General features: G+C 38.1%; 1 protein-coding gene across 1 annotated transcript in view; it reads right to left on the bottom strand.

Moving 5' to 3' along the window:
* The window catches only part of ITGA9 (integrin subunit alpha 9), a 496,160-nt gene that overhangs the window by 124,461 nt on the left and 353,094 nt on the right, over positions 1-18,605 (bottom strand). The window contains 4 exon segments of the mRNA XM_087917165.1: positions 9,177-9,278; positions 10,391-10,498; positions 10,500-10,505; positions 13,147-13,272. Of these exon segments, the coding sequence (XP_087773291.1) occupies positions 9,177-9,278; positions 10,391-10,498; positions 10,500-10,505; positions 13,147-13,272 (342 nt within the window).

The following is an 18,605-nucleotide window of genomic DNA, read 5'->3' as shown; positions in this document are numbered from 1 at the left end:
GGGTTTTACAAAGAACTTACTGAATTAGATAAAATCTTAACAGTACTGAGGAGAGGATGATTAAAAAATTATGGTTATTTACTAGGAGTGAAATTAGAAGAACAAGAAACAATGATTACTTGGGGGGAAAATTTGTATATGATCTAGAAAAGATCTAGAAAAATGGCAGAAATTATGGACTATAAACTAACAATGTCAACAGCATATAAAGAGAATTTGTATAAGATGTTTTTTACAGGTGGCATTTACCCCCAGCAAGAGTATCGAAGATGTTCAAGGATAAATCAGCAAATTGTTGGAAATGTCATCAGAAACCTGGATCATATTACCATATGTGATGGATATATGCAGAAGCTAAAAGATACTGCATTAAAATACACACATGGCTGGAAAAAATGACAAAACAGCATATAGATTTAAAACCAGAGACATTCTTATTGGGAATTTTACCAGAAGGTTACAAAAGAGAATTGACATGCTTGATTATTAATGTTTTAACTGCAGCTAGAATTGTATTTGCTCAAAATTGGAAAAATGAGAAAATTCCGATAGAGGGGGAGGTGATTAAGAAAAAAATGGAATGTGCAGAAATGAGTAGATTAACATCACCAATTAGAGAGCAAGAAGAAAAAGAGTACTATAAGATATGGGATTTATTTTACCAATGGTTAGATAGAAAAGTAGGAAACTGAAGTATAATACAATAGCAATGATACGTTATAATTGACTATTTTGGGATGAATTAAGTATGAATTAAAATTAGTAAGAACTGAGATTTGCTCTAAAAGATAATGTGGACTTGAAATTAATGTCTAATGATGATGTAATAATAATATAATATGACATGAAAATTAGATTAATGCAATATGAATGTAAATCTAAGAGGAAAAGACTATAGATATTGTGCACAAGAAATATGTACCAACCGACATACTGGATAATTGAAAGAAAGTTTTACTTGTTGCTTTATGTTTATGTTTGTTTATGTTTATTGTTAAAAATTTAAAAAATTGGAGAAAAAAAGAAAAAAAGTGTCTGCCAGTCTCCTGCCCCCCCCCAGCTACTTTCCACTTAACTATTTAATGAGACTTGATGTCCCATGGAGCATGCTTGCATGCAAATGGGGGAAGGGCAAGACAGGGAGAGAGCAAGAGAGTGAGCAAGAGCAATCCAATGCAACCTCTATGTGTGTGTTTATGTATGTGTGTGTATGGGAGAGAAAGTGATTTTTAGCCAGGGCACCCAAGTTGCTGGCAGCGGCATGGGCAGCAGGAACCACCTGAGCAGCGAAGCAGTCAGGGATGGAGTAAGAAGGAAGGCGTGTGTGGGTGTGTGCGTGTGTGTGGAACTGCCTACCCATGCCCAGCACTGGCTTACCTGAGTGTTCTGCCAGCCAGGCACTGAAGTGCTACAACTACTGCCGTAGTGAGACAGAGAGAGTGGGGGGGGCTCTCCAAACCCTGTGTGTGTGTATGAGGGAGTGCACAATCCCTGCTTCAGTTGGGGCATTCAAGCTGCTGGCAGTGGTTGGGAGGGCAGGAGCACATGCGCAGCCATTTTTCTCCTTGTCCTCCCCACTCAAGCAGCAGTGGGCTCTGCGGGACAGCAGGGTCTCTCTATTTCTCCTCTGGTGTGGCAAACTCCAATTTCAGTAGAGTTGCTGTTAGTGGCAGCCACCTAAGCAGCCATGATTGCCCCCTTCCCAACTAGCCAGCCATCACTGACTGACCTGCTCCCTGCCTGGCCAGCTAGAGCAAAGCCTCACCGTTCTTCTCCTCATTATCATCCTCCCTGCCCAAGCAGCAGCAGGCTCCACAGGATGGGGTCTCATTCCTGCCCTGACACAGCAAACTCCAGTGGGCTGGATGCAGGTGTGAGGGGCCTCCCCCCACCAACGCTTCCTTGCTCAGTTGAAGGCTTCATTCAGCTTCAAACAGTAAGGCTAGCCCATGTACATGCGCAGTGCACTAGGGCCAGATAATGTTGGTTCCTGTACCTGGCCAATTCTGATTCCACAGCTGGCCACATGCAGAGCAACTAAAGTCTTCATCCTAGTGCATGCAGGGAGGAACAGAGTAGAGAGCAATGTGGGCTGCATGGCTTGGGGGGAGGAAAGGGCCCTGATTCCCTTCATTAGCCACAGCTGGGAACACAGTTTATAAGAAAGGCAGGCTGTGTGTGGCAGGCTGCTGGGAGCAAATGTGACTTTATCTTGTACTGTTGTTGCTTATCTGTGTTCTTGGTGTCTTCCCAACCATGTGAGTTTTGCCGTGCCTTCAAGTCTGAAATTCAGTTTAGCTTGATTGGACTTTAAGTTACAGTTTGTGTTGACCATGATTTGGACTTAATTTTCTGCAGTCAAAGGCTGTTCCTGGGAGAGTTTTTCTCCAGCCAGAAGGTAACCAGGACATTGGGGGCAAAGCTGGAGATAATAAAGGAATTCTGTGCTGCCTTTGCACCATGTCCTGGGTCATCAAAGAAATCTTACAGTTTCCAAGATGGTGATGTGGGCCAGATTCGGCCTCATCATGGGCTGGACTTGGCCTGTGAGCCTTAAGTTTGACACCCCTGGACTATAGGAAAGTCTATGACTCAATACTCCATACATGGATATAAAGATGGCTGGTGCTATACAAAGTCAACATGTCATTAAGGACCTTCCTCAAGAACTTGATGGGACTATGGAAGACAACACTGGAACATTGGTAGCCATGGATTTCAGCATACCAAAGTGATGTATTATCCTTGCTATTCTCTATAGATTTAAACCACCTCAGTCAGATAATCAGAATGACTGGAGCTATCAGTTCCAACTTCCTTTACATGAATGACATCTAACTTTATATTAAGAATGAACAAGACACCGATTTGCTGATCTATCTGCCATGGATCTACATTGAGGACATTTGGATGTCATTCAGAAAGGAAAAATATAAGGATAATAACCAAGAGAGGGAAGATAGTTAAGGCTGATGGGATGGAATTTCCAGTGGGCTACATAGTAAACTTACATAGCAGCTACAGGTATCTTGATATCCCAGTCATATGGAAATCATGAGGAAGAGGAGACAGGAAAGACAGTAACATCCAAATGCCACCAAATAAAAAGACAGGTTTTGAAGTACTAACAATGAGAAGAACAAAATCCATGCCATCAGCATGTATGTTCTGCTGAAAAAAGAGTGGGCAGAGTCTAGAAGTGTCAAAACCACTGAATGGCTAGATAAAATCCAGAGCATCCAAGAGTACATCAGTAAGATGTCACCCAAATATGAGTTGCTTAGAGAAAGCCTGAGACAGTAGCAGTCATTAGAGGAAGATCAAGCAGAGGAAGTGCCAAGGTAAGACAAGACTCTGTATAGGATGTATCACTGACAGATAGTTGAGGGAAGACATTGGGAAATTTTATCAGTGGATGGAAAGAGCTGAATTAAAAAACAGCATTGGGCACTGATCAAAGCAGCACAAGAACAGGCAATAAGCACCTGATCCATAGAAACAGTTTACCACACTAGAAATGACCCAAAATGCAGAGAAGTCTTAAAGGTGGTATAGCACATAATAACAGAGGATGATGCAGGCATACACTGAACAGCATAAGAAAGTGTTTGGCATTGTGTGTTGGAATATCTGCATTGTATGGACTAAAGGCTCCCAAGTCCAAATGAGAGATTCCACTCCCATTTGTGGAGGATCAGAGGGTTAAGATCTTGTGGGACTGCCAGATTCAGATGGATATTCAGGCACTGGCTAATCAACTAGACATTGTGATAGTAGAAAAAGACCAGAAGACATTGGTCATGATAGATGTATCAGTGCCAAGTGATAGCAACATCAGGAAGAAGGCATATGAGAAGCTGAAGAAATACCAAGGTCATGAATGAAGAAGGAACTAGAGAAGATGAGAAAAGTAGTGGACAAAGAAATCCTAGTGATGTAGGAACACACAAAGCTGTGACTCCTAAACTGGGAAAATGGCTCCAACAGACCTGAGGAACAACTACAGTGTTCTCTGTTGAGAAGAATGGAGTGCTAGGAACAGTTGAGATATAGCATAGATTCTGAGGTGGCATAGACTCAGGCAGGGCCCAAGAAAAATGCAGCAAAGCTCTAATCAAACTGAGACATCTGAGGTTGTGCAAGGGATATAGAGTACAACATTCAGAAATTTTGAATAGTTTTTAGAGTAGGAGCAGCCTTTTAAACAGAAAGCTGAGCACCACATAACAACAATATCAATTCTTTCATAATCTCCCACAAGCAATCAGTTACTGTTAAATCAACAAAAGCAGCATAAAGGACACTTTTAATAAAACTATAATATTTTTCCACTAGGATTGCACATTGATTCATAGTGGAATATCTTCCCTTAAAACCTGCTTGTTTGTGGTTAAAATGTCTTCTGAATAGAACAAATCTGAAAGCTTTTAGTACAAAAATTGAGTACAGAATAATAAGCTAATTGGGTGAGAAATAACTGGGTCTTGCACATTGCCTTTCTTATAAAATAAGAGAGTGATAGAATTAAGCACTCTTTGGGAGCAACAGTTATTAATAGTGATAAATAGGAATAGCTAATAGCAAGTATGTATAATCAGCATGTACTTTCAGCAATTTTGGTAACTTTATACGCTTGCCTGCTGCCTGCTGCTTTTCAACTGAGACCTTGATTTCTAATTTTGAGACAGGGAGCCAATTAGGGTAGGAATTAAATAAAGATGGAGGGGAAGGAGAATCACTACCAGAAGAAACACTGAGTAAGTTGCCAAAATATTTTTTCTAGACGTTCATGCTGCTAGGTGTTTTTTCAGTCCTAAGGAAGGTTCAGCTCGGCTTTTAGATTAGCTAGAAAGCAAGAAATCCAAAGATTTCCTGCTTTTGAGCTAATCTAAATCTCCCAGCACAGCAGAACAGCTAATGGTTGGGGATGGGGTGGGGGTGGAATAGCAACTTAGCAGGCAAGTTTGATGGTGCGCCTGCCAGATAAGGAGTGAGTGGATGGGGCAGGGCTAGACAGTGGCGCAATTTACTGGTTCTCCAGATAGAATCCCACCCCTGATGAGAGCGCGTTTTTGTGCGTGTGTGTGTAGACCATTTCCCAAAAACTTCAGCTGTGCCACCTGGACAGCTGACAAGCGCTGAGTGCCGGTGCACAGAGTTTCAAACTCTTCTTCTTTCCTGCTTTTTCAACCTCAGCTATGCCATGCAAAGTAGCTGAGGTTGAAAAAGTAGGAAATAAAGGACAGCCAAGAGCCTGGGTGGGGTGGCTGGGCCAAGCAGAACAGCAGACACCAAACTGGTTCAGTGTCTACTGCTCTCTAGAGCTACAGGTTCTATAAAACTGGGCCAAACTGGTAGCATCCCATCCCTGCAGAAGAGATTATCATACTTTTTTGCTACTACTTGTTGGAGCACTGTCGATTTCACTGATGAGTCATTTTACTTTTCATAGTAAAGCTATGGAAGCTTTTCATATTCCTTCTTCAATAAAAGAAAAAATCATGAAAAAGAAAATCATTATAAAACTGGCTTTTCTATAAAGTCAAATTATCATAGTCTGAACACAGTCCTTATTAAACTAAATCTGGAATGAGGGATAAGAGCCTGAATTACATTATAAACAGCCCTGAATTTTTTGACCAATTTTTCATGAATTAAACTGGTTGTTCCAATAATTTGTTTGAAATAGTTATCCAGAGATGATTCAAATAATTGAGCCATTTCTGCAGCTCACAGTTTACTAGGTTATTTAAACTATTAATGCTGCAATCCTAATATGTGCTTACCAAGGAGGAAGCCTCACTGACTATAGTTGGGTTTACTTCCAAATAAATCTTCACTGAATTATGTTGTTGACATTTATGAACTTTTATATGAACTGATCTTCCAGTAAAAGATAAATCTATATTTCCTAAAATATGCTTTAGAAGTTTCAGCCTCATCTTGAGGAATTGTACATATTACTCAACAAAATCTACAGTTAGAAGCTGAACTAGCTCAAAAATTTCTTTGTTTTATCATATGTCCACATGAATTATCAAAAGCTCCTTCTTTAATTTTACACTTGCAACATTCATTTAAAATACCTTTAAACATCCTAGATAACTTATCCAGTGTTAAATACCAGCAATATATCATCTTATAAAAGTTTTCTTTTAAATTATAGTTTAGTGTACATTTTAAACCTTTTGTTCATTTCCCATTATTTAAACTTCACATTATATGCAAAATACCTTGCCCACAGAATCATATAAAGTTTTACATGTTCACTTTCCACATTTAATTTCAGTAACATTTTATGAATCTTAGCAATAATATATCCATTACTACCACACAGTAAGATTTCCAATTCATTTTTAACTTAATCAAACCCATAACTCTTTTTATTTAATTTAAATCTTTCTTTCAGTTGTTAATATGCAAACCAATGGCAAACATAACCTCTAATTCGAGTTCTTCCCTCGACTTTAGTGTAGAGTTGAAGATAAGATTTTACCATACATCCACCAGTCTGGCTTCACACCACTTATTTTTTAAAAAAAAGCTTCCCCCCAAAAAAACCCCAAAGTCAACTTCATAGAGAATCTTGTTTTATGGTTATTCCAAACTCTTAGTATGACACATCTATTTTTTTTATTTTTTATTTTCTTATTTGTCAATTGCTTACAAGATAATAAGTATAAATAAAAACATAGTTATGAATATATGGATACATATAAGAAAAATAAAAAAAAATATAAAAGAAACAATAGGACAGGGACGGTAGGCACGTTGGTGCACTTATGCACACCCCCTATAATCTAGCAAAGTGATTATTAAAATCAACATTAACTTTAACTTTATCATATCATAGATAACCATGCCCTCCAAATCTATGGCCCTCTAATTCAAGCAACCTCTTATTCTGGAGGTTCACCCACTCTTTTAACCAGGTCAAACAGCATGAATCAAAATACAATTTTAAATCTGATAAACCCAACCTTTCTTTCCTTGTATCTTGCAATAGCTTGTATCTAATTCTTAGTTTTTTCCCTTGCCATATTAACTTAGAAATATCCCTCTGCCATTGTTTAAATGGATTATCAGTTGCGAGTATTGGTAATGTGTGGAATAAAAAAAGCATCTTTGGTTAGATGTCCATCTTAATTTTAGAAATTCTACCCAATAGTAATAAATGCAGTTTGTCCCATCTTTGTAAGACCTTTTTAATATTCCTCTAGAGAGGGACATAGTTAGTTTGAAGCAATTTTATATTTACATTTATCAATAAAACCCCTAAGTATTTCACCTTTTTCTCAACCCTAAAACCCAACTTTTTAGTCAATATATCACTGTCCTGAGATAGCATTGTTGTTTTCTCTTTATTTTAAAACCTGCTGTAGCCCCAATCTCATTTAATTTCCTCATCAAATATTCTATATTATCTTTTGGGTCTTGCAAGAATATAACCAGATTATCAGGAAATGCCCTCAATTTATAAACTTCTTTCTTGATACTTATACTCCTTATATTTTCATCTTGCCTAATATCTCCATTCAAAACTTCCAATATCAAGATGAACAGCAGAGGGGACAAGGGGAATCCTTGTCTTGTACCCTTTTGAATTTCACACAAATTAGTTAAATCACCATTAATGATAATTTTGGCTTTCTGTGATATATAAACTGCTTTGATCCCTTGAATAAAGTTCTTTCCAAAGTCCATTTCTTCTAGCACTTAAAACATAAAAGCCCAATTTAAAATTTTAAAGGCTTTCTCCGTATCTAGAAATAGTAAGGCTGCCTATTTCTCATTATGATACTGTAAATATTCAATAATATTCAAAACAGTCCTCACATTGTCTCAGTCGTCTTTTTGGCAGAAAGCCCAAGGTTCATATTTTAATACAGAAAATTCTTAAATCAAAGATAAAAATGAAACCAGAAGCTTTTATTTTGGGCTTAATGGAAAAAGACTTGGAGAAAAAAAAATGGAACTTTGATCTTATATATGTTGACAGCAGCAAAACAGCAGCATTTTTGTATGCACAAAAATGGAAGGACATTTCAATTCCCACCATGGACGAAAGAGTACAAAAACTGATGGAGTTGGCAGAAATGGCTAAATTGACTGTTTTGATTAAAGAAAAGAATATACAGATACAGATAACCAGAGTTGGAAGGGACCTTGTAGGTCATCTAGTCCAACCCCCCATCCAAGTGGAAGACCCTACACCATTTCTGAGTACTTTTGTTGCCATGTAAGTACTTTTGTTGCCATGTGGAGACTGCTTCTGGACTTTGTGCTTCAGGTGGGGGGAAAATGAAACTTTGATTTTGTGTTTTACCAATTAGATTGATTTGTTTTTATAGAAGTAGCTAGTTTATATTATTATGGAAAAAATAAAAAGCTGTGGTTTGATGTTAATGTTTTACTTTAGTGCAACAGAGAGAGTTGGAAGTCAACACTTTTCTGTTTTTCCCCCATTCTCTCTCACTTATCTTTCCCTTCTCCCTCCCACTGTGTCTTCTTATTTGCTTTTGTATTTTAGTCTATAATTTAATAAAATGTTTAAACAGAAAAAAATGATGTTGGGTCTTTCCACATCAGAGGGACACCTTCTCATACTAAGGTGCTTCTCATAACCTGCAAGGACAACATTTTGGACGGGGCTAAGTGGGTTCAAGTGATCCACATGGAATATGCAACCTCTGAGTTCTCCTCCTTATCTCAGGATTGTCCTCATGGGTGGCTTCTCTTCCAACATAGCAAAAGCCTTGTCCAAACTCATGAATACATAGCTTATGTATTTCACACTATCATCTCTGCTATCTGGATGCAAAGTAGATTTTCTAAAGACCTAATGAATAAACAAGCCCAGAGTGAGTGGTGTAATTTACCTTGTTAATGCACATATGAGCATAATAAATATGCATTGTTCTGTCTTAAAAAAAACTGATCTAGTGCGCAAACATCCCAATGACAATCATTCGCTTCTAGACTTATCACAGCAAGAAAAAACACAAGAGGATTTTGTGGCAGCAATATTAATGCTAATACATTTAATGAAAGGCATGCTCCTTCTATTTCTTTGGCCTGATCACAAATTCCTTGCTAAATGCTGGATCATTTAATACATTTCATTAATGCATTAAATTAAAACGAACGATTCTTCTTCTTTAGATTCTTCCACTTACTGTTGCATGTTCAGAATTCGCATTAGGTACTTCAATTGCCCGGTTGCTTGGGTCCACTCTCACTTTTGCTCGTGTTACAAACTGAATCACTGATGAGGTATCCTACAGATTGAAAAATAAGGAGAATTAAGGAACATTTTCAAACACACAGTTCTCAAAGGCTCTTAATCATGGGCATTTTAAAATACATCAGTTAGATGTGAAAGTTGCAAAGCACTATTCTCACATTAAACAAAAGTAAGATGCTGCCAAATATCACCAGCAAAGAACATCTTCAGCTGAATTATTGCTGCATCATAATTAGAAGCAGATATTTATATATAATTACTAAAATGTGCTTATATATTACATTAAATATTTTATGATTAAAATAAATCCTAACATTGTATAGAATAACAAATCTAGATATTTTTCCACTGTAATCATTTTTGAAAAGAGCTTTAACACAAATGGCCCAGCAATTACCTTTTAAAGTAATTCTTACTGTACTTTAAAATTACACATCTTCTGGTGGAATGATGTTAGAGTCATACATCATTTTTAAGGGGAAAATGACAATTTAGAAATGGAAATATAGTTTCCTCCTCTTACGTATATCAGGGCAACAAAGTTCAAGAGAATTATTTTACTCTGTGACTTCAAACTAAACATTGGCACAGCTCATATAATTAAGCAGCTCAACTAATTTAATGAAAATAGCTGGTGTTAGGCAACAATACATTCCTAACACTTTTATTAATTACATCATATCATTCCAGTGCAACACACACTGAGCATTCAGCAAGGCAAATCATGCTTAGCATAGTAGGCTAAAACCTTATTTTACCCAGTGTTGACAGTAGTAAAATATCAGAAAAATCTATACTCAATTCTATCAGCATTTAAAAGTGTATGAATCAGTTTTGAGCTAATCATTTACATTTTATATATTATATATTACTTACATTTCAGTCTATCATTTATATTGATGGGGTTATACTGAAATCCAAAATCTAACTTTGGGGATTATTTGATTTGCTCTTTTGTAGCATCTTGAAAGATGGAAAACATAATAGCTTGCATAATTTTTTACCCTTTCTTTTCCTCCCTCTGAGATTGCTCAAACAACAACAATTCCTTCTGATAGGATAAAGCAGTAATCCAAGTTTAAATCCAACTCCAAGGTGAATTATGTACAGAAAATTCAACATTATAGTGTAAGAAATGATGCTCACCTTCTTTAATATCTCTGTATTCAAAAGCATTTGCACATCTATGCTACGTGATTCAGCTTTTGCTAGCGAACTTAAATTACACCTTATAATTAAGCAGCCTGGTCTTTCAACAATCCTAAAGGATAACAAGTAAATAAAAGCAAATGAACAAAGGGGGGAGAATGGATAGATAATCAATAAACCTTGTTCAGCTATCTGTCTTCAGCAAATCTTTCAAGATTGATTACATTCTCATTTTTCCTACTTTTGGTTTATTCTATCATGTTTCACCATCATTTCTAACTTTGTTTATAAACTGATTACAAATTTGCATTGTTTTGTGCGCTTTTCTCCTAATGCACACTGTATTTCGTAGAGAATGTCACTGAATGAATTGTCATACTACATGTTCCTTCTCATTATTCCTTGATATAATGCAGATTTTCCTGCATATCCTGAATTCAAATATTGTTACTGCATTCTACGACCAGCCGTTACAGTAGGAAAAGAGAAATAGTTTGGCACTATAATTCATTAACAGAAAAAAAATAAAAATAAATGATGTATCTAATTAAAAAAGCTTTGGGATCGAGGACTGCCCCAGACAGACTCTACGTGCAACTTGCGGATTCTTCTAGACTCAAGACTCCTTCTCAAAAAAGCAAGCAGCAGTCATGGCTAGGAGAGCCTTTGCATAAGTTTGCATAAGACATGTGCAACAGTTTTTCCACGGATAACCTTTTGGGGGGAAACAAAAGACTGGGCCTGGAATCAATCCCTTCTACATCCTACTCCCAATCAATAACTCTTTTTTTCTTTCTCCAATAAGTTCAGAAAAGTAGTAATGCCCAGATCTAAACTGCAGAACTTCAATTTTAATTGGGAACCATTTTTTTGATTCTTACCCACTCTGTCATCCCAGACAAATTTTCCCATCATGTTAACTTGATTCATTATTGGGTGTTTCAACATTCATCATGTAATTTGACATCCACCAAAAAAATTTCTCATATTTTAAGCAAGTGTCAATACTATTCTCACCTAATAGGTATACTTTTCTAATTAATGATTGCAGAGAGCTAGGAAGGTGGCCTTGAAGCAAATATACAGGAACTGTTACCTAAATAAAAATGACAGAAGCATTCCTTAAAAGCCTTGGGAACAGAGATAATAACTGTTTTTTTCAGGCTGACTCCTCCTTGATTCAATTGGTATAAGAGGGAGGGTCCCAAAAGCACAATCAATTTGCAGGATTCTCTTACTTTATAATAAATTAGCTGATAACCTGACATTGCCTGGGTATTTATTTATCCCAATCCTGTATTAGACAGGAAAAGGAATGAATTATATCTATAGTGTCAAATCAAAGTAACTTTATTTGCAGGGTTTTAAAAGTATAAGTAGAATATACAAATTATAAAGAAAACTCTAGATGTAACAGCTCTATCTCTCCTATAGTGTAGTCATAAGCCATGGTGTTGTACTGTTTCTGAATGTCTAGTTGTAGCAGCTCTATTTCTCTTATCCTGTAGTAGGGACTCACGTTGTTGTACTGTCTCTGAAGCTCTAGATATAGTAGCTCTATCTCTCTTATCCTTTAGTCAGGCCTCATGCTGTTGTACTGTCTCTGAAGTTCTAGCTCTCTCAAGCAGCATCGCAAGTCTTCAATTCCCTTCCTCAGGAGTTTCTTGTCTACGCTGGTGTTTCATTTTTGTAGCCATTGATTGCACTTGGCCTGTCGCCTGACATTTCCTTGGAGGCATCTTGGCCCTGGCCCTGTTACCTCAACCACTGTGGTGAGAATTAGTGACCTAATTGTTCTGGCCTTGAAAAAATTCTACAGGGAACAGCCTTTGAGGTGATTATCTGCATTACCAGGCACCTCCCCTGACAACTTGCCCTCTTTGCTTGAAGCTGAGGGCCCCTTACCAGAGGGATCCCCCTTGTTTTTGTAAGAACAAATCCCCCTTATCAGAGGGAGCCCCCCCTGTGGAGTATTGTGAAGCCATTACCATGGCAACACCACTGTGCTGTACAGCCATTTTAATGTGCACCTTCCCCTGGAGAGGTGTTAGGGATGTCTTACCCCCAGAGTATTTTTTTTCCAGAGGTTAAGTCATCTGTCTACCATGTTTAGTTGAAATTGCTTGAGGCATTCCAGAGTTATGCTGGAACATAGACACACATAGCCATTTTTTTATATATAGAAGAAGATTATAGTTCTAGTCTTGTTATAGAATTAGTTTCCTGATTTGGTCTACCTTAGAGGGCTGAAATTGCTTCCTACAATTTAAAATTAAGACTTCAACTGAAAAAGTATGAAAGCATTATTGCTTAAATTTTTGTTCAGTCACTAAATCACGTCTTCGCAACCTCATGGACAATAGCACATTAGGCCCTTCTATCCCCTGGAATTTGCCAAAATTCATGTTCATTGTGTCAATGATACTATCTAACCATCTCATCCTCTGCTGTACTTTTCTCCTTATTACTTATATATTCATACATTTTAAGTTTTTTTATATAACTGATTATTATCTTGATAGATATGTGGCTGGTGTTTTTCCATTTTTAATAAATGGAATATTTGGAATATTTCCCCCACACAACTGGGGTGGAAAAGATACTAATCTAAATTATCATTTGCTAGTTTAAAATTGTTCCATGTACTCAAGGAGCACAGCTTATTTAGAAGCAGTAGAAAATATATACATATATTGTGTTTTAGAAAGAAGCTGTCGGCTTTCAAACTGTTCAAAGTGATAATAATTTCTTACCAGCACTTTCCTCCCAGACTTGGTAAAAAAGGCAAATATTGTGTGAAAAATGTTCTCCTTTTCCTGAGGAATGACACATGGTGTTGAGTTATTCTGAAAAGAGCAGTTCCCTTTGTCCTGAGCAACCTAAAGACAGATCACAAAGCACACCCTGTAACTTTGTACACCATTTTTTGGACATCTTGATATTTAACTTATTATTCATCTGCTGTAGTTCCTGTTAAAACTCATACTTTTTCATGACCTATAAGAAAATATAACGAAACAAAAACTATTTTTGCCGCCAATTTCTACTGCCAGAAAGATACTCCTTGTTTAAATACATGAATTGATTGCAGTAAAAGCAAAGTGAAAATTGTACCTATAAAAATGCTAGGGAAGGGGGATCAATTTTTATTTGATGATTATAGCCAGTCCTAAAACAATTTTATTTGGAAGTGTGAAACATCTACTTGCATGAAATGGAGTGATGATTCTATCTCCATAATATGATTGCTGTTCACTATGGCTACAGAGATGGTATTCAGCAGGTTCTGACCAGTTCTGGAGAACCGGTAGCGGAAATTTTGAGTAGTTTGGAGAACCAGCAAATACCACTTCTGCCTGGAGATTTTACAGTAACCTTCCCCTGCCATGCCCACCAAGCTACACCCACAGAACTGGTAGTAAAAAAAATTGAATCCCACCACTGTGTGACTCCACCCAACATCACTGTGGAAATCTCAAACAGTAAGATTGCAGGGAAGGAACTCTCAAAGCAAGAGCTACCATGGGAAGGACCACCCCCACCCCCCCATTCACATGCTTGTGAATTTTGGAGTTGTGATCCTTATCTATGTAGAAGGAATCTGGATAGGATGGTTTGCTATAAATAATGCTATGTCTGCAATTATTCTAACTGCAACTAGAACTCAAAAACTCTGTTCAGTTTTCAAACTGTAATTCAATGTTTCATCAATCACTAATACCATCAATCACACCTATAACACATAAAACCAAGAAAGAGATGAATCATCCTACACAGGTTTTAATATTCCTTTAAAACCCACTTTGATGAATAAGCTGTATTTTGCATGGCAACAAATCTATTTGGACTGTTTCACCAACCAAGAATGGACATTATTAGCTTTATTAGGCAAAAAAAGGCTTTCAAATTTGGGAAAGAGGAAGTCCAGATGCCATCTAGTATATGAATAGCAAGAAGAAATATGTGCTTTATTTTATTTTAGAACAAGCCTAGAGTTGAACACAATCTTACAAGGAATCCAGAGAGTTTATATGTAACATTTCCATGCTCAAGTGCTTAACAGCTGAAATTCAAGGCAGTGCTTACATTTGGCCTTTCCTGGATGGCAATGGAGGCTAATTTATGCATTGTAAAGATCCCAGATGATATTAATATGGAGCTTCTCAAAAGATTCCTCCAAACAGCTGTTATAAGATGCAAGTTGATTAGGTTGACACAAAGCTGAATGCAATCCACAATGCATGAATTATGTCCAGAACAAGATGAATCTCATTGTTTTACTGACTGAACAGAATTATCAAAATTGTCTGAGTCAAACTGAAAGTTCCTAAAATAATTTTGTAAACAATGCTGCACTACATGTTGTTTCTTCTCCCAATATAACATGGACCTTGCACTATATGTCACAATATCCAGAATCCCTTGATCATAAGTGCCAAAATCCCCCATTTTCAGACAAGGAACATGAAAATTAAGTTTCTCAAATCCTACTATAAACTTGATGTATATTTTTATAAAACAAAAACATTTCACAAATAAAACTATGTGTTGTTTGTTAATCACTTTTACTATTCATATATTATTTTTATTGACTTGTTTTGACTTTGTTATACCCCATCCAGGACTATAATATGCTGAAATATTGTGAATTAGTCAATAAAATAAAACTTAAGAGAAACGTGTTCTAATTAGTGCAAGTTACAATTAAGCTAACTTTGCCTATTATGGTCCATGAACCCTCAAGGAAAAAATTATAGCTCCTGGTTACCAAAAGATTGCCCTCCTTGTCTTAGAACTGACACCAAAGTTACTGTCAGGTTCCCATAGATCCCTATTAGGACTCTGCCATTCTGGCAGAAGGAGGAAGCCTTTGGTATTTTTATAACCTGTCACCTGCTTTGTTCTTTCTTTACTTTGATGTATCTTCCTAGGCTAGGGAGGAGGGCTTGGGCCATTTGTTTTGTCTCAGCTCCAAAGAAGATGAGAGAATGGTGCTTGAGAACACCTTCTTATCACCTTCCCAGCCTAAAGTTGTCACAGCAACTCAACACCTGGTGATTGGCTTGCGCTGGACTGAGCAGTAGGGAGAAGTTTGAATGAGTAACTTTTAACCTAATGTTTTAGTGCAGGAACTTCCATTTCTACCTACTCTCTTTGCTATCACTGTCTCCCAATAAAAGTTCCTTTTGAAATGCTACTTGTTTCAAGAATTTTCCTTTCTTGAGGGACTGCTGAGGTAAGACTTTACATGAGGCAAGATCTGAAAAGTGGTCAACCCAGAGGGGCACTGGCCCTACAGTGGGGACATTCACAAGATGTCCCATCAGGGCAGTGAGCACAAAGAAGCTGAATGCTGGGGAGAGACCTCCACCAAGGCTCAATCTGATGCAGCTTCCAGCGAATGGACGGAGGAAGTAGCTACCTTGGAAGAACCTGTGAAACCAAGATGGTCCATTGGCATGGGAAAGAAGGAGGACTGGGGAGGAAGGGCCAAAGGGGGTCACCCTCACCCAAGGTAGCCGGTAGCATGGTTGGAGACTGGAGATGGAAGCCCTGTATGATGATGATAACCTGAAAGAAAAACCAGACCATTCTGACCAGCTCATGAATCAAGTGAAAACTTCATGATGAAAACTTTCCAGAATCTGAAAACCGGAGAGGCCATGGCCTGCATGGACAGAGGTGAGGAAGAGCAAGGAGAAACCGCAGACACGTGGGGGGAGTCCCCTGAGGCTGGGACCTCCACTGGAGCTGCTGGAACCACAGACAGGGCAGCCACCACACCTAATCTCCCTCAGAGAGATCTTGGTGGAGCAATTGTCCAGAGAACCAGGGGGAGAAGAGCCCCACAACCAGAGTGAAAAGCACCCCCTAGGCATTAACGGAGATCCAAGTAACTAGGATTGTTCCTCACTTACATCCTTATTTACATGCAGGAATACAGACGAGGCTTTCCACTGAAGAAGCCAGAGTCTCTCCCTAGCTCTGGAAGAATCTGCCACTGGTGGATGGTAACACTCCATACTGGTAATGCCCTGGAGTTCTGCAAACCTGTCCATTTCATGACGGTGCTGAGATGGACATTCAAGGACCCCCTGGCTGATCACAAGGCCAGGATCAAAACCATAAGGCAGGGCTGCTGTCCAGTAGCCAAGCACACTGAAGAATTCTGCCACTTAGACTGACCAGAAGACATCCTAGTAAGATGCTTTAAGGATAGACTGAACAATGACTTGTATCATTCCTGCATTGCCAGATGTGCCCTAAATTGCCTCCACAACTGGCTCATCCTTTCAGAAGATGAAATTGATCAAGCAAGAAACCAATACCATTCCAGCAAAATCTAGAAATGTTCCACGCCCGAGAAAAAGAGGAATCTTGCCAAGCCCCAAGAAGCATTGCCATGTTTGATGATCTGCTTCAAATGCAGAAGGAGGATCATTGAGCTGCTGAGTGCTGCACAAAGTTCCCAGCCAAGAAAGGGATTACTTACCTGGAGGGAAGCCGACCAAAATCCCACAACATTTAAAAGACACGGCTTTGAAGTGCGCAAAGCTTGTGGAGTTCTATCCCTTCCCAAAACCTGTCCAGGTTCCCGTCAAAGGATGCCTGTAAAGGGCAAGGGCCAACACCATTTTCTATGGCCAATAAACCACCAGTAACCTTGGTGGTTGATCCATCCAGTAGGAGTACTGCATCCTATGTCCTGGGGATAACTCCCCCTATTCCCTCTGGTCCCTTCAGACCTGGAATCCTGAGGTCCTTGAGCCCTAGAACCCGACAGCCCAAACACATGAGTTAAAGAGGAGTCGAGAGTCCCAGGTCCCCATTGCACTTCCCCTAGAGCATGCCTAACGGTGGGATGCTCCCAACCCTCCTGCTGGCCTGGACTAAAAATGGGAGTCCCATCATGTCACAGTATATTCATGAACTGGAATAAAGCTTAGTAACAAGGTTAGCCATTGAGAGCTGAGTTGAGGGCTGAAACTTAAAGAGAGCATCTGGGCATGGTTTATCTCTGTTCTGTGCTCAGCTCTAAAGTGAAAGAGAAACTAGCTTGCTTGCTTGCTTATTTATTTATTTATTTTTATTTATTTTTGTCAATTGCTTACAAAATAATAGGTATAAGTAAAAACATAGTTATGAATACATGGATACATATAAGAAAAATTAAAAAAATTAAAAGAAACAATAGGACAGGGTTAGTAGTGTATTTAGCTTGTTTGCATGTTCGATGTCATAATCAGGGGCTCTTTTTTATTTTATTTATTTATTTTGATTTGTCAATCACTTACAAGATAAAGGTATAAGTATATACATAGTTATGAATACATGAAATGGGTACATATAAGAAAAATAAAAGAAACAATAGGACAGGGATGGTAGGCACATTGGTGCGCTTATGCACGCCCCCTACAGACCTCTTAGGAAAGGGGTGAGGTCAATAGTAGACAGTCTAAGGTTAAAGTTTTTGGGGTTTGGGGAAGAAACCACAGAGTCAGGTAGAGTATTCCAGACATTGACCACTCTGTTGCTGAAGTTGTATTTCCTGCAATCAAGTTTGGTGCAATTAACCTTGAGTTTGTATCTATTGTTTGCTCTAGTGTTGTTATGGTTGAAGCTGAAGTATTCATTGACATATAGGACATTGCAATATATGATTTTATATACTATACTTAGATCAGACCGAAGGTGGTATAGTTCTAGGTTTTCTAGGTCTAGAATTTCAAGTCTGGTGGCATAAGGTATTTTGCAATGAGTAGAGGAGTGGAGAACTCTTCTTGTGAAATATTTCTGGATTTTCTCAACTGTGTTAATATCAGATACGTAATGTGGGTTCCAGACTGATGGGCTGTATTCGAGTATTGGTCTAGCAAATGTTTTGTATGCTCTAGTTATTAGTGTAATATTACCACAGAAAAAGCTATGTAAGATTAGATTAACAACTCTTAACACCTTTTTGGCTATGTAATTACAGTGGGCTCTAGCACTTAGATCATTATAGATGAGTATTCTAAGGTCCTTTACAGAGCTTGGATCATCAACAAGGTCTTGACTATTCAGCCTATATTTTATTTTCTGATTTTGTTTGCCAATATGTAAGACAGAGCATTTATCTGTTGAGATTTGAAGTTGCCATTTCTTTGACCATTCTGATACATAGTCGAGGTCTTTTTGAAGGGTAGCAGTATTGTCTGTGGTATTGAACAGC

Source organism: Pseudonaja textilis, chromosome Z, assembly GCF_049901715.1.
Source record: "Pseudonaja textilis isolate UNSWEBS1 chromosome Z, rPseTex1.2, whole genome shotgun sequence".
Lineage (NCBI taxonomy): Eukaryota > Metazoa > Chordata > Lepidosauria > Squamata > Elapidae > Pseudonaja > Pseudonaja textilis.
Note: the sequence above shows the minus strand (reverse complement) of the source record. Positions and strands in the feature narration are given on the sequence as shown.